The sequence below is a fragment of the Nicotiana attenuata genome, unplaced genomic scaffold (assembly GCF_001879085.1).
Source record: "Nicotiana attenuata strain UT unplaced genomic scaffold, NIATTr2, whole genome shotgun sequence".
Taxonomy (NCBI): domain Eukaryota; kingdom Viridiplantae; phylum Streptophyta; class Magnoliopsida; order Solanales; family Solanaceae; genus Nicotiana; species Nicotiana attenuata.
Window position 1 is genome coordinate 95,582 of NW_017671314.1, and position 26,175 is coordinate 121,756.

General features: G+C 36.1%; 2 protein-coding genes across 2 annotated transcripts; one reads left to right on the top strand and one right to left on the bottom strand.

Moving 5' to 3' along the window:
- Positions 1-6,634: 6,634 nt before the first annotated feature.
- Positions 6,635-8,562, bottom strand: LOC109207493. The gene is made up of 5 exons (XM_019370425.1): positions 8,092-8,562; positions 7,633-7,932; positions 6,997-7,199; positions 6,811-6,916; positions 6,635-6,721 (listed from the first exon to the last, which is right to left on the bottom strand). The coding sequence occupies exons 1-5, from the start codon at positions 8,560-8,562 to the stop codon at positions 6,635-6,637; spliced, it is 1,167 nt and encodes a 388-aa protein (XP_019225970.1).
- A 5,910-nt stretch (positions 8,563-14,472) lies between these two features.
- LOC109207498 (protein NRDE2 homolog) lies at positions 14,473-26,166 on the top strand. Its single transcript, XM_019370431.1, has 10 exons — positions 14,473-15,048; positions 15,788-16,544; positions 17,478-18,096; positions 19,021-19,192; positions 20,353-20,713; positions 21,511-21,621; positions 21,902-22,262; positions 24,058-24,283; positions 24,818-25,039; positions 25,656-26,166. Exons 1-10 carry the CDS (start codon positions 14,516-14,518, stop codon positions 25,807-25,809), a joined length of 3,516 nt encoding a protein of 1,171 aa, XP_019225976.1. The 5' UTR covers positions 14,473-14,515; the 3' UTR covers positions 25,810-26,166.
- Positions 26,167-26,175: the final 9 nt, after the last annotated feature.

A 26,175-nucleotide genomic window follows, 5' to 3' on the forward strand; every position in this document is an offset into this window, starting at 1 on the left:
GAAGTGATGCTGATGTTGTTTTATCAGATAAATAATTGTATCCCAAATGTACATTCTTTAACCCACTACCCCATTATATTGGATTCTTGAATTGCCTGCTCACTCAGCAGCTTCTTCTAGCCTTACCTCTATCATGTATAATAATGTGGAAGCAACCATATATTGTTGCAACCTAACATGACCATCTCTCTATATTTGTTTGTAATGACAGTCTTTACTACTAATGACCATCTCCAAGTACTCAGAAAATCAAGCTCAAATTTCAGTTCACAATAGACTTCAAACAAAAATCTCAGTCATTAAAGCACTCTCAAACTTGAGTCAACTCCTCAAGTTCCCGACAGACAGTAGTTAGAACTTCAACAGCAGTAGACACTACCAACTTCAACTCAAAGTTGCAGAAAAGACCAAATAGAACTACAGCAGCAATAAACACTAGATTTTAGCTCAATCACATTCAATTCAAACAAGCAAAAACAAACAAGGATAAGTTCATCAACTCAAACAAGTCGCAGGGGAATCACAATTCGAATAAGGAACTCGAACCAAACTTACGAATTCAACTCAATTAACTTATACGATCGAGTAGAAGTTCATTTTTTAAACTCATACATCAAAATCTGGAATAAATAACCTGGTGACAAGATGCCATTGCTGCTCATCTTCTTCCTCAGAACTGGAATTAGTAGAGCATCTGTTTAGCTCAAGCGATTTAACAACAGTTATATGGAACAAGTTGGTATTGAAGTTGTCTTATTTGTGTTAATTTATTTTCTGATAAGGTGGTACAAGTGAAGCTTTTCATAACTTGGACAGAGATTCTGCCATTGCTCTACTTGTCTAGCTGATGCTTCATTGTAGGATATGCTGAATATTGTTAGTTTTGTGGAATACTGATGCTAACTTAAAAAGAGCATAGTGCTAATGGGTATTGACCTCCTTTTTCTGTAAATGTTACACTTTATTGATGTAGTGTTCTCTCTATCAAACGCAATTATGTATGTAATATATAAACAGAGACGCTTTGTTTATCATCTTTTCCATTATGCTCAATATTTTGGGCTCTTTGATTTCGGGGGAAAGTTTGGTGATGGAAGCATATGTAGGATAGATTCAGTATGTTCACAACTAACAGTACAATGCTACATCTAAGATTATTCGAAATTATTAGCAGGTACGGTTCCGAAATACCATATGTCGCAGGTCAGAGTACCTCATCGCGCAAGTATTATTTAATCTAGTGGGGCAGAAATTTGGGCAAGTTACAGGTTCAAAGAACATGGGAAAAGTTACAACTACTAGCAGATCATCAAATGATATATAAGTCCTGCAAATTGGTTAAATGGCTGAAGCCTCCGCCTTTGTTACATAAATTGAACCAGATGGGAGTTGCCAAGAGGGGAACTGTGGAGCTGGATGGATAATAAGAGACAGCAAGGGAAAGCTCAAGTTCCTCTAGGATAAAGAAGCAGCTGCCCCATTTGTAATATATTATAGCATTATACTCGCTAGCAAGTCATCTGTCGTGTGTGTTACTTTACAGAACATGTTGGTGCTTCAAATGGTCTATGAAGACCTCAGTTTCATGACTGCTACTTCATTATTTATTTCTCTCTTATGTAAATGGTACTAATACTGATAAAGTTACAATCGAATTATGGAAGCATGTAAGTCGAAACTATTTCTTGTTTCCATTTCCTGCAAGTTTGCATGAAATCAGATTCTAATGATAAAAAAATTGGAGGAAAATTCAAACAATAGAAAACTCAAATAGTAGCACCGTAGGATAAAGATGAGTAGTACCATGAGACAGTGAAGTATTTTCAGCAACACTAGGTATCCTTGATGTTTGTGTTACTCGTTCATGGCCACTGTTGGCATCAGGGACCTAATAAATATTAACACAATAGATAACAATACTTTTATAGGATTGAAACTTCATTAAGAATGCCTATAACTTCTAAAAATCGAGTTACCTGTTCACTTGAGGTGCCATTAATATTTTGAGGCATAGATTCATTAAAAACATATTTGCGCACCAATTGTCTCATTTGGAGTAATTCTGATTGCATCTTCTCCTGATTTTGTTTCATCAGATTCATTTCTTCATTGTGTTTATCCTTTAACTCGGTTATCTCCTGTGTTAACCTTTGTATGGCCTCATTAGACGAATCCTCTGCAACAATATTTTCTAAAGAAGATCTACTACCCCATAGCACAGAAGGAGTTGGACCAAGTCCTAAACATGAACATACCCACTTTTGTTATTTCCGAACACCTTAGAATACACATCGCCTTCCCAAGCAACACTGCGAGGAGGTTGATCAGTAGAGCTCTTACTATTATTCATCCCTTCATTTATCATTTCCTGACCATAGAATACATAAATCCAAGTTGGAATTCATTTATTCGCTTTTATGTTTTTTTCTAAACTATTTCCCAATTCAGACATTTAAATAAAAAAAGAAATCTTACGATTGCATTGGCAGAATCAGCATCCAGTGGTCTACCATCCTTACGTTGTTTATGATTTAATAAGAAAATTTGTACTCATGTAGGTTCTACCCCATTTACAGCCTAATACAATAAAATTGTCAGATATGCGTGAAAAAAAGGATTTTAAAATATTATAATTAGTAATTTTTACAAGTTTACCTGCTCATCCATCAAGGTAGCAATACTTTTGGATCCTCCTGTGTGAGGCATCTTTTGATTGGCCCTATTATTTTTATTTGCTAGGATACGCCTCTGTCATTGAAATATTAAAATGATATCTTATAAATTATAAATAAAAATTGAGCATAACTAGAATCAAAACACTGAAAATAATCAAGCAGATGTGTTTTAAAGATTTGTTAATACCTTAGCTTTATCTGAAAGCCAATCGGAGACAAGACCACTCCATTGATCCCTCGGTATGCCACTTGGTCTATTTTCAGCAAAGCGTCTTTAGTCTTATATTTTGGCAGATACTCACCTTTTAAATCGCACTTGTAATCTTTCCATTTCTTTCCTAGTGACTTTAGGACATAAGCTTCTCCCCATCTTGGGATAGAGAACTTCTTCTACAAAAATAAAGCCAACATTTAGAAGAAAATATCATGTATAAAAGATTGAACTCGTTCATATAACAACAACAACAACAACAACAACAACAACAAACAAACAAACAAACAACAACAATAACAACAATACCAACAACAACAACAACAACAATAATAATAATTATAATAATAATAATAATAATAATAATAATAATAATAATAACAATAACAATAATAATAATAACAACAACAACAACTACTACTACTACATACCCTCACAAAATCTACCAATTTCTTCTTTTCCTCCTTGTCAAAATTTCTCCAATCATCTACATGTAGAGGTGTTAGTTTTGGAGTTTTCGCAATAATTCCTAGAAAGCTAGCAAGCTTTCAACCTTTTTCCTCAATAGCTTGGTTACGATTATTAAACGACACATCAACTACCTTCCCCGGAGGAAATTTCCAAGTATCTTTCAGTAAAGTATGCCAAGAAACCTTTCTTGGCTCCGAATTACCTGCAATGGAATATTTAAAGATCGTCAAATGGCAAAAATTTATATGGTCAAGCTCTTGAGAGATGCTTTGAAATCTATTAAATAATAGTATCATGACAAAACAACGAAAAGCAGAAATCCTATATGTTTCAACACTAAATGTATACCAACAGGTAAGTGTTTATCTTCAATTAATTAGTAAATGTACACTAAATGTATGCATGCACTACGAGAGCGGATGAAAGCTAAGACTTCAGAAATCAAAAATCTTCAAGGAGTATTTCTCATCCAATTGAACAAAAAATGAAAAGAGAACGTGCTTCTATGTGAGAGACATTGACGATACTTTAAGATGAGATATGTGGGATGGAATGGAAAAACTAGGAATTTACAACTTCATGCCTTAACGTGCTTCTAAGCACTTTCTAAATTTTCAAGAATATAACTTTCAAGTTTTACTTTGAACAATGTTTAAAGGTTATGAAATGTGACCATATACTCTGTGGGAAAAATTACACCCGGACAAAGACGAGAAGTTGGAGTCTCTGATTTTGGTGCATGTTCAAGCTTTTGGATGTATTTTCCTAAAGAAGGATCTCAACTGACACCTTCTCATCAATCAGAAGATTTCAAGCGGAAAGATTATTGTCCTGTGGTTTTCCGGTTGGTCATTTACCACCTTCTACCTGCAAAGTCAATTATAATTTCTATATGCTAGATATAATTTTCAGTTGTCAATTCCATTATTTATTTTTTTATTTTTGAAGGCATGTCATTATGTCTAACAGTGAGGAAATAGCTTGATCTATTCCGACGGAATTCTGATCAGTAAATGTATATCTCACAAGTGAATTAATATACAAGATAATTTGTATATCATAGCTTCATATCTTTTATGCCTTCTCTCAGCCCTACTTCTCCTTTGCAGACTAGTTAAGAAAGAGATCTTCTGATAGTCATTGATCTCAGTCATTGATCAATTCAGCTGACCCCCTGTATCCCTTAGTGTATTTATTTTCTAAGTGAAATTAATGGTGTCATAGAAGTCTAAGCTAATTATTGGCATTTTATTTGTTTTTTTAATATATGCATATATAGACTAACTGAAACAGATTGACCTTCTTGTAGGAATCTGAGGGAAATGTTTAAAATTGATACTGCTGACTACATGATGTCCATCTGTGGAAATGCTGCACTTAGAGAACTTTCTTCTCCTGGGAAAAGTGGCAGTGTATTTTTCAGCATTACCAGCATTCAGGGTGCTGTCTACATTATGCAGAACCATCATCTAAGTGTACATCAGAGCGTGAGAAACTTTGTTTTAACTTGTAGGATAAAAACTACTTGTATGTGCTATAGAAACTTAGAATAGCTTAATGTATTATTGCCCTGATTGCCCATGTTGGCACTCAAATGCTTTCTCCTGAGTCACCCACTTCTTCAGTTACCAACAGTTTTGATGATATAGCTAACATGTCACAGTCACACTCACTATATTTCACATAAAATAGGTCCTTTAAACAGAGAATATTACAAAATATCCAACAAAAAAACAGAAAAATGTCACAGTCACACTCACTAAGTAGTACTTTGCGCCCTAAATTATTCTTTAGTTGTATTAAACAAGTGACTTATCTTTTGACTATGGACAACTTTCATTCACAAGCAGCATGCATGGTATAAGCAGCATAAATGAATGAACCAACTATGTAAATCGACAGCCAGCAATTCAAGGTGGATATGGGATAAATTTACAGTTTCCCATGATATACGAACAAACTCACAAATGAAAGCAAAATTTATGCAGGTAAACGCCATATGTGCTTTCTTATTTTTGTGCAGTTTCTAGAGTTTTACTTCTACTTGCAAGATAAAAGTGTAACCTGATTCATCAGCATTATGTTGAACTTCAGTGCCACCAGCAGAACTGTTCAACTCATTAGATTGATCATCATGTGCCTGGTCTTCAGAGTTGTTCCTATTATCCATCAACTGCTCAATATAAGGCTGGGCCACAGAATGGTTTTAAGCATCCATCAAATGCTCAATATAAGGTCGCACATCTTCATCATCGTCTTGTTCAATTACAAGTCGGTTGCGACCTCTAGTTCGCATAGTTCCTTCTCCAAAAATAAAAAAATTATCTAGCTGCATTAAACTATATTAGTACCAGATTAACTCCAATAGATCAGCAGGTCACATGCAAAACAGGAGGAAGCATCGTCCTATTCTCAAGATGTGAAAAACATTAACAACTCGTGCACACAAACAAAGTCTTGTGACAAAGGTTATTTTAGAGATAAGAGTTATTGATGCACTAACAAAAAAATTATCAAGTGATAATACCACCTTAGCATATCACATTTAAATGAATATAATAAGCAAAATATAAGTAAAAGAAAGCACAACAAATTCACTCAAACATCCAATATTAAACTTCTGAAGTAAAAAAATAACACCCTTAGAAGTTCTTAAATAACACTTGCAAAAAAAATATTCTATAAGTTCCACCTATCTTATTCAGAATCACATTCATTTTCTATGTCATTTCCTCCCTCGACATTATACTCATCTTCTAGAACACGAGCATTTTCTAAAAGAGCTAAGTCAGTAGCATCACTCTGCGTTGATGACTCAAGCTGCACACTATTTTCCTCCCCCATATTAAAAATGTCTCGAGGTTTAATTAACCTAGGGACAAACCATTCATGATCTTGAGGATCTTGCACAAATATTACTTGTTGATCTTGTTCTGCAAAAATAAAGGGCTCATGACGTTCTCGATCGCCAGAGTCTGTCAGGTGTGAGAAATTCACAAGTGTGAAACCCAAGTCGTCTTCCTTAATTCCTCTACCTTTGGTTACATCAACCCAATCACACTTAAATAAGATAACCTTAAATTTTTCATAGTAGTTTAACTCCACAATATCATTCAATCTGCCATAATATGTGATATTTGCAGATTTTGGAGCATTGTCACTTGTGCTTGCATAACTTTCAGTCTTTGAAACGACCATAACACCACTATTTTGTGTCACCTTGAACTCTTCACTTTGTTTTATTCGGAATCAATAGCCGTTATTTACATCGAACGCACTAAATCTTTTTTGCAATGTAACTCGGTCCTCGTGCAAGGACTTTAACATCCTTTAAGATGTTATGCGTAGCTTCCAACTCCTTTACCTAACCAAATAAAAGATATAACTGTAAATGTGGATATCTGTACAAGGACAATAATTTAATGTAACCAATGACTTAGTCCTACTACTTACTTGCTCTTTGAACCACTCATGGAATGTATCGAAATGCACACGGTCAAGTTGATGTTGTGTCAAACGACGCTTAAGATGTGCTCTTTTGATTTCAGCAATATGTTCCCTATTCATGTAACTCCCATATATCAATTTTGTTATCAAATAAGTAATATACATATATTAAATAATAGATATAATACTTACTTTTTATAATTCTCAACCACTTCTGACTCGCAATTGAAAAGCACATGTCGATGTGCTTGCAACCATATTTTCTCATCCAACTCAAATACATCTACTCCACCGTACGACTCCCCAACAACAGGAAAAAGACATTCTTCTTTACTAGTCTCATGCTCAATCTCATCACTGCATTTTCTTGAACAATAAGACCTTGAATCTCCACCCTCCAAATATCGTTAGCAAAATGCCATACACTCATTTGCTACGTATGCTTCCGCTATTGAACCTTTTGGACATGCACGATTACGAACATATGATTTTAAAGTACCCCAAAACCTATGGAACAAAGTAATATTATTAGTTTGATATTAGAATATTTAACAACTAAAGACATAAGATAAAGATTCAGTGATATTCTTCATACCTCTCAATTGGGTATATCCAACGATAATGTACTGGACCTGCATGTTTAGCCTCAGTTGCCAAGTGAATTACCAAGTGTAACATAACAGTAAAGAATCCTTGGAGGAAGAGTTTCTCCAAGGTAGACAATGTTTCTGGAATTTTTTATTCAAGTAACTTTAACTCTTCTAGTTTTATCTCTTTGCTACACAGAACACGAAAGAATGTGCATAGTTCAATTAAAATTGAACTAACTCTTTTATCTACTGATCTCCGCAAGGTGAGAGGAAGAAGTTCTTGCATTAAAACATGAAAATCATGAGTTTTTAGCCCAGATATCTTTCGTTTGCGAAAGCAACGTGAGATATTAGACGCATAGCCATCTGGAAACTTGGAATTTTGTAGTGCTTCATAAAATAACTCCTTTTCCATCGGAGACATTGTGAAAAAAGTAGGAGGAAGATATGCTCTACCACTAGCTCGGTACTGAGGCCATAAGCTTGGTCTTATTTTCATCTCCTTCAAGTCCAATCGAGCCTCTAAGTTGTCTTTAGACTTTTTACCAAGATCCAATAATGTATAAATTATGTTATCACACGCGTTCTTTTCTATGTGCATCACATCAAGATTATGGCGCACCAAGTTAAATTTCCAATAAGGAAGATTAAAAAAAATACTTCTCTTTTTCCATGTGTTTTTCATCACCCCACTTACCAGTTCACTTGACTGTCCAAGAGTAAATTTTGTATCTTTAACTTGATTCAGCACTACTGAACCAATTACTGGACAAGGTGCAGATCTTGTTTCTTTAGTCCCATCAAATGATTTTGCATCATTTCGATATTTGTATCCTGACTTCAAGAAGTGGCGATGCCCCATGTGACAAATCTTTCTGCCATGTTTGAGCTTTCTAGATTGAGTGTTTATATTACAAGAAGGACATGCAAATCTACCATAAGTGCACCATCCATAGAGAGTACCATATGCTGGAAAATCATTTATCGTCCATATGAGAGCTGCTCGCATTTGAAATATATCCTTAGTAGAGGCATCGTAGGTTTCTATACCAATATTCCATAATTCATTTAACTCTTCTATTAGAGGTTGCAAAAAGACATCAATATTATTTCCATGCGATTTTGGTCCAGGAATAAGTAAGGACATAATGAAGAACTCTTGTTTCATGCGCATCCATGGTGGAAGATTATATGGCATTAAAATCACAGGCCCGTGTACTGTGAACAGTTCGCATTGTGCCAAATGGATCACTGGCCATGTACTGTGAACAGTTCGCATTGTGCCAAATGGATTTGCGAGGGTCTCCAGCAAATTTAGGATATTTACTATCAAAATATTTCCAAGCTTCAGAATCTGCAGGATGTCGTAGAACTCTATCTTTGTTGCGCTCTTCATGATGACATCGCATTGCTTTAGAAGTTTCTGATGACATAAACAATCTTTGTAGCCTCGGTTTTAAAGGAAAATACTTTAGGACCTTGGCTGGAGTTTTTCTAGCATCATTTTTCCATCTAGAAGCCCCACAAACTTTGCATTCATTGAAATTCTTATTAGCAAACTCTTTCCTAACAAGCATGCAATCGTTGGGACAAGCATGGATTTTTTCATACTTTAAGCCCAAGCCTTCAACTATCTTTTTGGTCTCATAGAAAGAAGGAGGCAATTTTTTCCCTTCAGGCAGCGCATCCTTCAATAGTCCAAGCAAAGCATTAAAAGATTCATTTGACCATTTGAACATGCATTTTGTACGATACATATGCGGCAAAAAGGACAGTTTGCTAAACTTCTTACATCCTGGATATTGTTCTTCATTTGCCTCCTTCATGAGCCATTCAAACTTATCCACCTCTACATAAGGATGGATGAGCATTATTCTCTTGTAAGTTATGATCTACATCACCCCTTTCACTAACGCCAGTATCCATGAACTGTGTAAAGCCTCCAAAGGCATCATGTATCATTCCTGTCATATCATCGCTCCTTAGAGTTGACTGGCTTCGATTATTTATTTGAGCATTGCTTGATCCCTTTAAATACTCACCATGACAAAACCAAGTATCATATGATGGCATAATACCATTAATAAAAAGATGATCATATGTTGTAGCCCGATTAACTTGATGGATAAGCACACACTCCATACAAGAAGGTGATTTGATGTAATTCGGACCTTTGGTTGAAAAGTTAGAAATTTCGAACTATCTTGAGAATTTCATGAGTTTTGGTGTTAAATTCATTGTTTAAGATGTTATTTTGGCGATTGATCGCACGAGCAAGTCTGTATGATATTTTTAGACTTGTGTGCATGTTTGGTTAGAGCCCCGAGGGCTCGGGTGAGTTTTGGATAGGCCACGGTGTGATTTTGAACTTAGGGAATTTGCTGGTATACTTCAGCAGAGTTGCAGGCCTCTGATCTCGCAATTTCGAGATCAGGCTTCGCAATTGCAAGCTTTACAGGCTTGGCAATTTCGAGCCTTTCATCGCAAATGCGATCACAAGGCTGGGCCAGCTTAGTTCGCATTTGCGAACACCCCTTCGCATTTGCGAAATCAACAGGAAGGGTCAGCCTTCGTAATTGCGACAAATTGTTCGCAATTGTGATAGTAGCAGACATGCGGCAGGTTCGTATTTGCGAAGCCTGTCTCGCATTTGCGAGCTTCGCAATTGCGAAGCTCCTGTCGCAATTGCGACATCTGTAACTGTTCAAATTGAAACTTGGACGGAATTTTCACCCATTTTTCATATCTCTCAAATCCTAAAACCCTAGAGACAATTCTCCCAAGACCAATTCTTCTCCAAACCTTTGGTAAGTGATCCTAATCCACTTTCTTTCACTTTCCTATCATATTTCATGAATCTCCAACAAAAAATCTATGATTTCTATGGTAAAAATTGGGGGTTTGGCTAGAATTAGGGATTTTTATAAATTGGGGATTTAGACCTCAATTTGAGGTCGGATTCTAAAATCAATTGTATATCCGGGCTCGGGGGTGAATGGTTAATCGGGTTTTGGTCCGAACTTCGAGTTTTGACCAAACGGACCCGGGTTCGGTTTTTGACTTTTTGGGGAAAATGATAGAAAATCTATGATTATGCATTGGAATTGTTTCCTTTAGCGTTTATTGATGTTATTAAATTAATTATGGCTAGATACGGGTGAATTGGTGGTGGAATTGAGAGGTAAAGCGGTGGTTGAGTGTTGAATTACCCGTTGGCTTGAGGTAAGTATTTGGTCTAACCTTGACTTGAGGGACTAGGGATCCCCGACTTATATGCTATGTGGAATTTCATGTGTGTGGTGTATAGGTGTGGTGACGAGTACCTATGCGCCACCAAATTATCATTTTTTCCTGTTCCCTTCCCCGTCTCCCTTTATATTGCTATCCTGCCTTAATTGCTACTTGCTCCTAAATGTTTTCATGTCTTATTGCTTCACATTAACTGTTGTTCTCGTTATTGAAGAATTTAATTATTCCATGGTTTTGTTCCATTACCCTGTTGGCTTGTATTGGTTTATTGGTGCCATATGGTGTATCTTGGTTGGTCTCGCTAAGTAGTTTTCACTGGTGAAGTTTTATAATCGTAGTGATATTCCATTATGTGGTTTGGAGTATAAGTAATATGGGGAATTTGAGTTAGCTTGTGAAATACCTTGTCTTTATTCTTTTGTGTTTGGTGTTGATATATATATTGGGATCGGGTTGCACGCCTCAATAGAAGGAATACGGGAGAAATGTGATAGTCTGGTGGGATCGGGTTGCACGATGGACAAGTGAGATCGGGTTGCGCGTAGCAACATGAAGAATAAGAGTGATATGTGTTGAGGAGTAATAAGGGTGGATAGGTGGGATCGGGTTGCGCTCCGCAACAAGGAGGAACAAGGGTGAATATTGATACTGTTATTGTTCATATGGTGGGATCGAGATGCACGCCGCATCAGTTATTGTTTTTGGCATTCATTTCTATTGCGGTTCATTACTGAGATGTTGAAACTCCCTAAGATTTAGTTATAGCTGAATACTAGTAGAATGGATGGGTTCTGTATTTCTTTAATGGAAGTTTCGGTTATTTTTCATTATGTACATCTTTTCTGTTATTATAAGCTATTGCAGGTTTTATTTATATATATATATATATATATATATATATATATACACACACCCCGCCGTAGCCTTGTCACTACTTCGTCGAGGTTAGGCTCGGCACTTACCAGTACATGGGGTCGGTTGTACTGATACTACACTCTGCACTTCCTGTGCAAATTACGGAGCTAGTGGCTGACCAGAGTTCGAGGTTGCTGCCTTCAGTCCATAGGAGACCCAAGGTAGTCCTGTAGACGTTCGCAGGCCGTGACGTCCCCTTCTATCCTATTTTATTTCTGTTTTATCTACTTCCGAGACAGATGTAAACTTTTGTTCAGACTATTATTTGTAGTATTCGTAGACTGTCCATGGGTTGTGACACCAGTTCTGGGTGGAGTTTATTACGATTTGTTATTAGCTCTAAGATAATCTTTTAAACTGTGGTCTTCCGCATTTATTTTCGCTGATTTACTGTTGTTAACTTTTTAAATTGTTAAAAGATAAAATAAAAAGGTGAAATATTCTGAACATTGGCTTGCCTAGCGAGTACAAATATTAGGCGCCACCACGGTCCCGACGGTGGGAAATTCGGATCGTGAGAGGCCTATATGTGCGATTCTGTTAATCTCGCCTCTTCCATATCCCGTTCAATGAAGGAATAGGTTTTTCTATTATTTTCTGATTCGAGGGAATCGTTCGTCCTTGTCCAAAAAATTTGGAGGGAAAGATTTATTTTTTGGGCAGGGAGGGAAAGTTAAAATAAAAGAAAAACCTATTTCGCTAAAAGTCAATTAGTAACTTTTAGTGGAAATTTATTTTTATTGTCGGTAAAAGGATTTTTTTTACTGGTTAATGGTCATTTGTCGCTAATATTTCAGCTTATAGCATCTATTAGCGGCAATTGACTTATTGCCGCTAAATAATTACCGCCAAATGCCTTTTTGTGTAGTGTGTAGCTCAACCTAGGGATCATTATAATGGTCCATATATCACTTCTTTTTGTAACAATATGCAAAGCATACACTTTGCTTCTAGTATTGGTTATCACTTAATTTAATATAACTTCGTCTGTTGACCCAAAAAAAAAATAATTATATTCTAATGGTCTAACATGTACACTCTTATCAGAAAGATTTGCAGCACTATTTTTTCTAAAGGTATCTGTTTAACCATAGGTGCCGAGTGCCAAATCAAAAGACATCTTGCCAACCTAGCTGATTATCTATAGTAACACCATGTTTGGATGATTATTATCCATCGTTTTATAATTTATTCTATTGTATTGTATCGTTTTATGGATTCAACGTTTGAATAGATTGTATCGTTTGCTGTTGTTAAAGAACATTTTGTTGTTTGGTTTGACTGTATCGTATTGTACTGTAACTGATAAGTTTACTAAAATACCCGCAATTGTTTTAAATAAAATTTATCAAGAATTACACAAAAAGATAATTTGCGAAAACATCTTTCTACTAATTTATCATTAATTACGTAGCTTGGAAACAAGAGAAAAAACTCGAAGAAAAAGGTTAACTAATATTAGCAACAAAAATTAAATTAAAATGATGGAAAGAGACAAAGAATCGAATGGAGACTTGAATAAAAAGAACAGGGCGAACCAACTTTACAAAAGATGGAAAAAAATAAAGTAGGTCAATAGGTTGGAGATTTGGAGTTAAAATAAAATAAAAATATAAATGATAAAATAGAATTATAGTAATAAGTAAGGGCATAATTGAAAAAGAAAATAGAATGCAATCCCACCACACCAAATCAGTTGTTTCATAAAATAGGGTTTTTGAATGTTCCAGAACAATGAATTTAACAATATAATACAATCAATTTTAAATAAACTATCGAAATAAACATTATTTTGGGATAATGATAGATTACGATACAATAGGTAAGGTAAGATTCAACTGGGTAGACCCACTTCAAATTAATTAAATCACACCACGCTCTGGACGTGAATTGAAAGGGCTGGAAATGCAAATTGAAATTTTAAATTACGCTATTTAATATATTCAATTAGATAAAAAGACAGTAATAATTTTTCAAATGTCTCCATTAGTTATAGAATAATATTAACAACTTATTTAGAAGAAAACTTATTTAAAATTAAAGAATAATTTCATAGATCTCCCGTTTTGGCACACTAATACTTTGTTTGGATTATTGTTCCTCATCGTTTTATAATGTATTGTATTGTACTGTATCGTATTGTATTGTATTTTTTTATGATACAATGTTTGAATAGATTGTATTGTTTGTTATTGTTAAATAATATTTTGCTGTTTGGTTTGACAGTGTCGTATTGTACTGTAACTGATAAGTTTACTAAAATACCCTCAACTGCTTAAATATTAAATTTAGCAAAAATTATGCATAACATAATTTTAAAAAACAAAATAGAAGAAGGCAAAATACCTTAAGAAAGCAAAAGAAAGGAGCGAGACAGAAGGCAAAACAAAGGAGCACAACTAATTAGAATTGAGTTAAAAGCAAATTAGGAGAAAAAATCAAACAGAAGGCGGCAAAACGCCTTTAATGTTGGCGGCAGAAGTTTTGGAAAAAAATAAAATAGGTTATAGGTTGGAGATTTGGAGTTAAAATAGAAAAAAGTTAAAAGGTAAAATAGAATTGTGGAGTAATAAGTTAGGGCATAGTTAGAAAGAAAAATAGGAAACAATCCCACCACACCAAATCGGTTGTTTTAAAAAAGAGGATTTTTCATTATTCGGAACAATGAATTTAACAACACAATACAACCAATTTTAATGAAACAATCAAAACAAATATTGTTTTGGGATAACAATACAATACGATACAATGGGAACAACCATCCAAACAAGTTGTAATATCTCTTGTGGTTTATGCTATATAGCTGCCTATCTTATTTTGATTTTTTGTAACAATTATTTTAGTCAATTTATTATTAATAATTTTTTTGGTACATTTTCAGTAATATGACATTATGACTTGGAAAATACGGGGGGTTTATTAGTAGTTTATAGAAGAAGATTGAAACAGAATCCGCCATGGAAGAAATCGAAACAGAAGAAGCACCAAAAAGTTCATCCTTATTTCCCGTTTTCCCCCAATCTCAGATATGTGCACCGCCCAATCCCTCCACCTCACACGACGCCGTTCCTGAATGGCTTCGCAATTCCAGCTTCACAACCGACATCTCCGTTATAAACAACACCGTTTCGACGAACTACGTTAATATCCAGTTCCACGAGAATCTAGAAGACGAAGAAGGAGAAGATATAGAAAAGGAAAATAAAAAAGGAGAGGGAGCACGGTATGAGTTGCTGGACTCGTCCGCGTCGGAGCGGGGCCACTCGTCTACTTCTGATGATGAAGAAAGAAAGAGTAAGAAGAAGAAAAAGAGGAGGAAGAAAAGGCAGCGACTGAGTAATGAGGGCCCAAATTATGACTATGCACTTTCTTCTTCTAGAAAACGTGATGTTCGAACTTGGGCTTCTTCTTCAGCTACTGATAATGTTAAAGACTATTACTTTGACTCTCGTGGCGATCGAGACAATTTAGCTTTTGGTACTCTCTACAGGTGCGAATGCTGCTTTTCTATGCATTCTTTTAAGCTACGTAGAACAAGTAGTCAGAATAAGAGTCGCGACGCAACTTGCTTAATTTTTCTAATTTAACTGTAATTTGATTTGTTAGCTGTCAAGAGAATTTAAAACTACACATAATTGGAACTTGTATGTGGATTGCAGCAGTTATTGGCTCGCTATGGGCAATGCCGTCGTAAAACATAAAGAGAGACTTTTCTCAACATCTAGCACAATGGGAGCAATTTGAAAATGTTAGAATGACGATTCAACCAGCTAACAAAGTGGAATTGTCATCTGAAAATCATTACAATTGCAATAATTTTAGTTAACCTATTCGTATTTGCAGCAAAGTCAATCAACCAATCAACTATGTCGCAAACGCAAATCAGTTATGATTTCTTTTTTGTGTGTAGTAAATAGAGTTGATGAGGTTATTGTTCCATTGTTATCATAGGGGGCATGTACTATGATTTTATGAGTTATGCTAGGACACAGTGAACTTGTGCTTTATTTTATATTATGGTGAAGGCAAATAATGTATGAGGAAATAAACTGTTTTTTACGTAATTGTTTTTTTGAGCTTTCATACAGTCATACTTGATTTCATCATGGAGGAGGATTTTTAATTATGTTCTACACAAAAAAGTGCATTTGACACACCTAATATGTATTAGTTCTTAGCTTGATTCACTTTACTTAACTAACTGTAGAATATTTTCTGCTGTACTATAGAATGGATGTTGCTCGTTACAAGCTTCATAATTCGAGGAAAAACTCTGAGCTCAATTACTATAGGTGGAATGATAAGAGAACTTTTGAAAGAGAAAGTGATATTGATGCATTGGACAATAAACTAAGGTCTGGAGGTCGCTATTGGTCTGCAACATATGCTGCAATTGAACACCATAAGAACTTGAAACGTCTAAGATTTTTGGCTCCTCTCAAGCCAATGATGAGCATGCCAGCTGATTTCATCTCATTTCCAGATGAAGTTAAGTCAGATGAAGGAATAAGAGGAGATCCTGTTTCAGGTAATGTAGTGGTCGAGGAATCTTGGGAGGACGAGGTCTTTCGCAAAACAAAGGAGTTCAACAAGATGACAAGGGAACGGCCACATGATTCACAAATTTGGTTGGCTTTTGCGCAGTTCCAAGATAAGGTAGCAAGTAGGCAGCCACAGAAAGGTGCCCGTTTGCAAACACTTGAAAAGAAGATCAGTATTCTGGAGAAGGCCACTGAGCTGAACCCTGACAGTGAAGACCTTCTTCTCTCTCTTATGAATGCCTATCAGAGCAGAGATACCATTGATGACCTGATTAGTCGATGGGAGAAGATACTTCTCCAGAACTCAGGTAGTTACACATTGTGGAGAGAATTTTTGCGGGTTGTTCAGGGCGACTTTTCAAGGTTTAAGGTTTCTGAAATGAGAAAAATGTATGCAAATGCAATCCAAGCTTTATCTGGTGCACGGTCTAAGCAACATAGGCAGGTCCTCACCTTTGACACATTATGCTCTCTTTTTTTGTGCATAAGATATTTATTAATTTGAGCATACAGACTTTGAGTTTTTGTTGCTGTTCTGAAAATTTTGATCTTTGTGTTGGGTGCTTGTGTGGCTTCTGATAAAGTCCTTATATTCTTATACAGTGTAAATGATAAAGATGATTGTGCCCTTCTGGGTCAAAACTGATGGTATCATTAACAGTCAAATAGATGAGAAGCTGCATAGTAAAATCCTTCTGCTTGGCTGTGGATCCTTGAAAGGGCATTTGTCCTAAGAACACCTTTCTGGACTCTTGGGAGAGATAGTGTATTGAAGTGTTTATGAAGGATAATTCCATGAAGTTGTTGGGGAAGGGTAGGGTGGGTAGTAGCTTCCAGCATGAACTTGGCGAGGACCAGATCAACAAATATTGGTGTGTGCATATCCTAGAACTTCCTTATTTAGTTGCTGAAGTAGGATCATAGTGAAAGATTTCCAAATAAGAAGCTGCGAAGTGAGGCCTTTGAATGGCTCAAGGGTGAAACTGTATAATATTTACTCAATTTATACATGTGTTAGTGTCCATGTATATCCAGAATATTGGATTCATTCACAACTTAAAGAGAAAACTTTACTATTGGTGCAGCACGACCTTGTAAAAATGAAATTTTGCGTGGATCTCGAGCATTAAGTACTGTAAGTTTCCACTGTGTTATATTTTGAAATTAATTGTGAAGCAATTTTCAAAACTTAGATGAAATGAGTAGGAAGCAGTCCTTTAAATAATTCAGTATATTCTCTTTGATTTTATGTATGTGAAATCTTGCAGGGTTAGTACATGCTTTGCTGCAAGAGTTTAGAGTTATTGACAAATAAATTCATCTTGATCTTTTCTGTCACCCATCCATTTGCTGATGGAGATGAATTTGTTGGATACAGGTTTCCGGAGGTGCTAATTCGCCTTCCATGGATCCTTCTATTGTAAGACTTGAACATGGTCTGGTTGATATATTTCTCAGTCTCTGTCGGTTTGAGTGGCAGGCTGGGTACAGAGAGTTGGCAACTGCCATGTTCCAGGCGCAGATTGAATACAGCTTGTTCTGTCCTTCTTTACTTCTTAGTGAGCAAAGTAAGCAAAGACTATTTGAACATTTTTGGAACAGTAATGGTGCCAGGGTTGGGGAAGATGGTGCACTCGGCTGGTCAAAGTGGCTAGAGAAAGAGGAAGAGCTGAGGCAAACTATGAGGGAGGAGCCTTCACATGATTCTGAAAAAGGTGGTTGGACTGGTTGGTCGGAACCGTTGTCTAAAAGTAAAGAAAATAATGAAGCTTTAGAAAAAATAACAGAGACAGATGGTGCTCTTGACGAATTAGAAGATGGATCTGAAATGAAAGATGATGAGCAGACAGATGACACTGAAGCTTTGCTGAAATTGCTTGGGATTGATACTGCTGCTGAAGCTAATGGTGAGATTAAAGACACAAGAACTTGGACTAGGTGGTCAGAAGAAGAGGTAGCAAGAGACTCAAGCGAGTGGATCCCAGTCCATGCTAAAAGTAATCCTCTTTCTCCCGTCCCTTTTTCATTCCACTGAGCTTTCTTTTCCTTATTAAGTTTAATTACACCTTTTTGGGAAGAAATATCAAGTGAGGAATTGCTTGAAGAGAGGCCATGACTAACTAAATCAGGGAAAAAATATACAAATTAGGATATACACTGAACAGAGGTATAACAAGGCTGGCATTTGTATAATTACCACCTCCCTCCCTCAAGAAAAAAAAGAGCAAGGTTGATCGTTGTGCCAGGGAGCACTGTTCTATGGAAGGTTCACTCGCTAGGGTGGAAAGCTGAAAATTCTCTGTACTAAATACCGTCTTTGTCACTTAATGGACCTTTTACTTTTCACTACCAATAAAAGGACTGTTAACTTATGAACACTTAGAGTAAATTTCTGTTCCAATGGCTTAGCTTCTCTATCTCTTTTCTTCAAAAAGCTTGTCAAGTCTATCTCTTTTTTTACTGTCTTCAAAGGCTAAATGACAGTAGACATGCCAATAAAGTGGCAGTCGAAAATTATTTATCATGTGACTGAGTCATGAACAATAGTAGTTTTCTGAAATTCAGTATCATGCTCTCTACCCTGCACTTGTAATAGCTCCAGTTTCGTTTTCATTCTCGCTGTGTTGTTAGCAGCATTCACCTGCCATGATTAACTCCACCCAATCGTTTCTATCCATTGCCATGACTATGTATATCTATTATTTTGAATCTGGGGCTAATTTTATGCTTAAGAATGTTTTGCATTTGCAAATGGATTGTTATTATCCTTGTGAAGATTTTGAATTGACTGTTCTAAGTGTTAGTATACTACTGCCTGTAGTTTCCAAGCGATGAGTTGCTTCCTGCCTCCTTTTTCTCTTCTTGTCTTTGCATTTGTTATCTGGTAGAGAATTAATTTCTTGTGTATTTATGTGAAACAGCTGGGATTTCTCATAGCGAGGATCCTGCTGATGCACTGGATGATGAGCAGCTTTTGAGAGTAATAGCATATGAAGATTTGAGCGACTACCTGTTCTCGATATGTTCTGAAGAAGCACGTTTTTCCCTGGTAACACAATTCATTGATTTTTATGGCGGGAGGATGGCTCAATGGTTCGTCTTCTTAACTTGAATATTAGATTGATTTCGCTAGTGCTCACATTGATCTACTAGATATTAGAGTTAAACACGTCATATTGCTGCAATAAATGGAACGCAGAGGTCCATGTCACACATTAGAGTAGTTCATGCTTGTGAATGTATCTGGATAGAAAAGGGTAGTGTTTTTTCTAGCATACTTGGGAAGGATCTCATATGCTAAAGTTATGAACCTTTTTACTCTGAGAACCAAGTCATCCTGTCACATTTACAATTAGGATTGGATAATGCTATCTAGGTTCAGCTTGATTCCTGTAGAAAGTGCCTGAGCTTGCTATAACTTGGTGAGCCTAAACTTTCGGCACTTGTGCTCAACTAGCTGGGATCATCCTTTTTATGTCCTGATACTTTTTCCAGCTTGAATTGATAGTACATTGTTAAGTTGTGTGTGTTGACTGTTCTACATATTTCGCGTCTAGCATTGGCTAGTTAATGCTTTGCCTAAGAATATAGAGCACGTTGTTTTGGTTAAAACCCTGAATCTGCCCTGCTTTACCTTGACAGTTTAGAAGAGAAAGGGTCAATTTGTTGAAGTTGAAATTATATGCAGAAAAAGGATTTTGGATAGTTCTTTGAACTTTTTAGGCTTAACTCAACTAGTTTCTCTCTGCAAGTCTTTGGATATAATTGACATCCATTTAGAGGTTAAGGGAACCTAGATGGTGAAATGGAAACTTCTTAATCTACACATTCTGATAATCGTTTCCAAAATGCAGTCTGCAATACGAAATCAAAGATACAGAGAAGATCTAGGAGAAGGATCGACTAAAAACTTGCTGCACTAAAATATGTTTCCTTGTGACATTCAATTAGGTCTTCTTTTTATTGGTTGCTGAGTTGTTGTTTTTTTTCCTTTTGATAAGTAAATATTTACAAGTTGCTGAGAGTGAGTTGTAATTCAGAGATTGTTACTTATATTTTAGTTTCTCAATCATGTCAAAATATATTGTTTGGTATGTTGCTTCTCTGTGTTAATATGGTTCTTCTTCTTTGACAAAGGATATTGTTAATTGAGAGAAGCCACATGGAGGTGCTTGGTAAACTAGATAAGGAAGGAATGTAACAAGAGGAATATACTTAGGTGTATGTAATTTACTTCCTTTTGATGCGTGCAGGACTTGTACAAACAGTTCAAGTTGGGCCGAGAAAAGCCTTAGTTTGGAGGCAATGCCAGACTCTCTCTTTGATGAACTAAAAAGAGTGCACGATGTTTTAACCAAAAAAGGAAGGAACCAAATTGATACAAGTTTGGAGCAAGTTTTTAGTAGCTCCGATGATATCTCTATGAGGACTGGCATGATGGGATTTGTTCGAAATGCTACATTACTTTGTTGCACTGTATTTCCCCAAAATCACATTTTGGAAGAAGCTGTTCTTATTGCGGAGGAGCTATCAAATACAGTGATGAATACTTCTAGTTGTTCAGTAACACCATGCCGAACTTTAGCAAAAAGCCTTTTGAAGAGTAACCGTCAGGTATATCTTTTATTCATCTTGTTGGTCAAGTATTCTACGTGTATTCACATTGTTTTCTAAAATAGTAGAGTACATGTCTTTAACGTTTCATATTTGCACAATCACTTTTTAATAAAATAATTGCTTTGCAAATAAATATAGAGGTAATTTGAAGAATCAAGAAGCGGAAAATCGCTCGTGGTTATGTAATTTCATGAAATCTTTGTGTAAGAACATCGATGCACGAATAATGCTCTCATTGGTGACAATAAGTTATTGAGGTTTTGCAAGTCCTCATCAGAGCGGTGCTTTTGTTTTACCGAGGTGTCAGCTTTTCTCTTTATTTGCTCTGTTTTCTTTCTTTAAAGCTTGACATTAATCACATGCACCTTTTATGGTCTTCTGTCTATTCCATTGAACTTTTTTGAATATGTTGGAGATTGATCAGGATCTCATGTGATTACAGCTGCTGCATAATTTGTTGATCAAAACTCAACTTTGTAGTTTGCCTCATTGCTCTACTAGGTGCTTAGAGACAGTAGCAGTGTGATAGGTGTTAGAGACTTGATATTGATTTGTATCCTCGAAAATGATTGGTCTACACTTCTCTTGGCTCCTCCCTCTCCCGAGGATTGTCATTTTGGTTCATTTGCTTTTCATTTGTCCCTGTTCTCCACAAGATTCTTTTTATTAAGTTTGCGTCACAAATGGATTTGTATTATAATTTTTATGTGCTTCTGATGCATCCATTGGGTTTTTGCTCTGATAGCTCAACTTGAAAGTCACTTGTTTGTCTTTTACAATTTTTTTTCTCACAGGATGTATTGCTTTGTGGAGTTTATGCACGAAGAGAAGCAGTATTTGGAAATATTGACCATGCTAGAAAGATTTTTGACATGGCATTGTCTTCCATGGATGGACTTCCACAGGTACATTCTATTTCCTGTTTAACAGGATGTTGGCGTGCTGTATCCCTTCATTGGGAGAGCAGCACCGCTTCAACGGGCCCTGTGATTTATAAGAGGCCTCTTCTAGATAGTGCTTAAATCACCACTTTTTTCACCATGAAATAAGGTTTTCCAGCCGACATTTTCTCGGGCAATCTCAGTCAATTACTGGTCTTATTTCTTGTTGGCTAATTTATCTTTGCTACCTATAAATTTTTTTTGTCATTTGATGTTGTAGTGTTACTTTTTATTGACTAAGCAGGATTTTCAGACAAATGCATCTCTCCTATATCTCTGGTACGCTGAAGTGGAGCTTGGGAACGGTACTCATGGAGGCTCTGGATCTACGGAATCATCTTTACGTGCTATGCATATTTTATCTTGCTTGGGGAGCAGTATGAAATACATTCCATATAAATGTAAACCATCAAGCCTGCAACAGCTAAAAGCACGCCAAGGATTCAAAGAACAAGTGAATATGCTATGTTCGTCGTGGACACGCGGTTTAATTGATGATCAATCAGTTGCTCTCATATGTTCAGCTGCTTTATTTGAAGAGATAACAATTGGATGGACTGAAGGTGTTCAAATTTTAGAGCAAGCATTCACAATGGTGCTTCCTGGTAATCAGTTTTTCGCTGCCTGTCATTTCTCCCTTTTAAACCTGAAGTTTCATGTCCTTTGGATCAATTGTAGCTAGCTGAACCTATTTGCATGCCCTCGTTGAGTTTGATTTTTCCAAGCTTGGTTCCTTACATATTTGTTTCTGGCCCTCTAAAGCTATTGAACAATTCATTTTTTCTAACAGAAATGGTCTTACCTAAAGAATGTTAAGGGTAAATTATGTTCTTTGGTGATGCTAAGGATAAATGTATACTGCGTTAAGGGTAAACAACATTCTTGGGTGATGCTATATCTCCATGCACTATATTAATTTACTATATTGCTTTCCATTTCCTTTCTTTCATGAGGAGTATTAATTGGTGAATTTTATTGATGTACCTTTATCATGTCATATCACATATTATTGTTATTATTATATACCGTTGTAATTGGTATTTTAATGAGAAAGAGAGTTTAATGAACTAGACAGCAAATATGGAGCAGAGGACTTGTCCCTAACTTAAGAAACATTTCATTATGTTGAAGCGAAACCTTTTAATCCCATCGGAGATTAATCAAGGGGGACATGGATATCATAGTTAGACCTTCACGGCTTTTCCATCTCTTGATTTCTTATTGTTTTTCCGGATGAATGTTATGAAATTTATGTGAAAATGTGTCTATAAATGTTTAAACTGGGTGCTCATTTTCTTTTGCCTTTTTTTTTGTGTGTGTGTGTTTTGGGGGGGGGGGGGGGGAGTATTGTTGGAAATTCATCTTTGCAGTTCCATGAGAATTTTGATTTCTCTTTTGGATAATATTTTCCTAATCAATGCAACTAGTAGCATTTTTATCTAATGTAGCCTGATATGTGTTTCTGAACAAGAAGCCGAAACCAATGAAAAGGCAAGTTTTGATTTGTTTATTATGCTATTTGAATCAAGGGGTTATTTTCTTGTCAGATTGTCATCATAGAAGTTATAATGTTAATTAGACATCTGAATCCTGGTGTAATATGCGTCTGGAACCAAACTAATATTTCTCGTTTGGTTTTGCTTTATAAGCGTGAAGGTGCAGAGTTTGATTTTGTACATTTGAGGAGTAGCCTCTTATCTCTTATTTCTTTTTGGTGCACCGATTAAGTTCCTTTATGCATAGAAGATTGGGTGTTGTTCGGAGAAAACCATATCTTTGTGTAGGTTTCTACATTTTGGTATACTTCTCATATATAAGCATCATTAACAAAAACGTATAACTTTATCAAAAGAGGTCTTCAGAATAGTCAGGTACAAGTCCACTATTCGGTGTTCAGACTTCAGAGTTAGTTTCAATAGAGTAGGACTATATTCAATGCAATGAAATTCTACTAATACTCAAGTGCAATTCAGGTGTGGAAAATATATTTTATATGTTGTAGATATGTCCATGTAAGTAGAGTTTAGATAGTTGATGGAGGGGAGGTATATCTGAATTGTTCCTGCATTTATTTGTAAATACTGCTAGACCTAAAAGTTGTACTGACAGTAGTAACTACTGTAAATCCTGCAAGCTACGTTAAGATTAAGCTATCCTTGTTGGGCATACCTTTCTCTAGTTATAACTTATTCTGTAGTTTGGAATCCTCACCTCCACGCTCTCACTCTACCCCTCACAACCAAGAATTAAAAGAGAGGAACAGCAATATGTTATTTTCTTTTTTTCTAAAGAAGTTGTGTTACGAATTGATAATCTATTACCATTATCTTATATCTCACACATCTCTTCCTGATGGAATATTTCATCTTACTGATGGTTGCTGCAATGATCTTACTGTAGAAAGGAGGCGGAACAGTTATCACCTGGAGTGTTTGTTCAACTTTTACGTGAGGATGCTTTGCAGACATCATCAAGAAATGAAGCTGTCAAAATTTTGGGAATATATAGTGAAAGGACTGGATATATATCCATGCAGTCCAAATGTTTACAATGCATTAGTTGAAATTGGCCATCTCTATGTGTCACCCAATAAGCTGCGGTGGATCTTTGATGAAAATTTCCAAAAGTATGACCCTCTTACCCTTTCCCCCAATTCTATGTGATATTCAGTAGTCAGTCAATGTTAAGTTCTCTTATTTTTAGTACTACTTCTCAAGCGGCTAAGTTTACGAATCTTGACTTTCAAATGCATGTTTATACATGCGTACTTAAAGATCTTTTTCTAAGCCGCTCTGTTTGTGCGATGAAAAGCTGTGCCAAGCATGTATTATAGAAGGTCTCCAACGTCTAGAGTTCCGCCTCTTTCATGTCAGAGAGCCTTATAATGGACGATTAGATCTAATTTCCCTCCTCCTCCTTTCATCAGTAAATTCAAAAATAAAAATAAAAAACGAACTAAAAAAATTTAGGATGAGGCCTTTTTGACAGTATTATAAAATGTCTCTTGGTTTATGTTTGAAATCTATCCTCTTGAAAGAAGATGCAGAAGAATATATACCTAAACATGTAGCTGTTTAAAGCTGTGTTTATATAGTTCTGCATCTAATGGTTTCAAAGATTTATTCTCACTCTTTCTTGTGTCCTTTGCTTAAACTTACAGGAAACCATCGCTTGTTGCTTGGCTCTTTGCATTATCATTCGACATGAGCAAAGGTGGTACAGAGCATAGAATACGCAGACTTTTTGAGAGAGCATTGGAGAATGAGAAGCTACGTAACTCTGTATTAGTCTGGCGCTCGTATATTGCTTATGAAAGTGATATAGCATGCAACCCTTCTGCAGCTAGAAGAGCTTTTTTTCGGGCCATCCATGCTTGCCCATGGTGAGTATATTGTTCATGATGTGCTGTAGCAGTGAAATGATTTCAGGATAAAAAGGAATTTCATAAATTTAAGAGGCCAAGAAGGAAAGAACTCGACATAATATCATAAATAAATTGTTACTAGAGCCGGGTTCACGGGGAGAGAAAGGGAAAACAAACTCTTTATTTCTAGTCATTACCCTCTTTCAACTGTTGGACAATATCCATGTACTTCGTATTAGAGCCTCTCATTTCACTTCAGCAGTTAATGCCCTTGAGGGAATCGGCCTCTGTTTACCTGTTTCTTGTAGCCTTGGTGCAATTTCTAATGAGTCATGGATTTAGTGTATAACTTTTTGTTTGCCATGGATGGCCTACCATTTTTGTCCCTCTGTAGCACTATGATGTCGATTCCTACATTTCCCAAGCTGTCTCCTTGCTTACCATAACACAAATGTCCCTCAATTGTAGGGTTTTGTTACCCTCTTATTTTAATATTTCTTTAGCATTGACCTAACCTTAAAACTGTAGTTTGCAACCCTGAAAGATTGCAGTGTATTCATTTTAACAATAATCAGTTAATTTTTATTGCTGTGCTTTGTAATAACCTCATTTCTGTTGCTCTACATTTTCACAGGTCAAAGAGGCTCTGGCTTGATGGTTTCATCAAGTTAGCTTCTGTGCTTACAGCAAAAGAGTTGTCGGATCTCCAGGAAGTAATGCGGGATAAAGAACTCAATTTGAGGACTGATATTTATGAAATACTATTGCAAGATGATGATGAATCTTAAGTCATGAGAATCAAGGTTTCTTCAGTTTTGGACGGGTTACATACCTGTTATTCTGCTACATTGCTGTTGTCAGGGCTTAACTATGAAGCACCTGCCCTTGGTTGGCTTCGTACAAGGGGGTGAGTGATGCCTTTGCGCTTAGTATATGCTGTTACTGTCATGCTGTGGTAGAAAGAAAGATGTTTCTTTATAATGATGATAACAGAAACTGTAGATATTGTATATGTATTACTTGTGGGATTAGTTCTATGACAGCCTGGTGATGCCATTTCTTTAATCATTCATCATAACGTGATTAAATCAGCAGCTAGTAGTGGTACCATTGGTAACTTTGGTAAGTGGATGGTTGATGTTTCAGCTACCCTC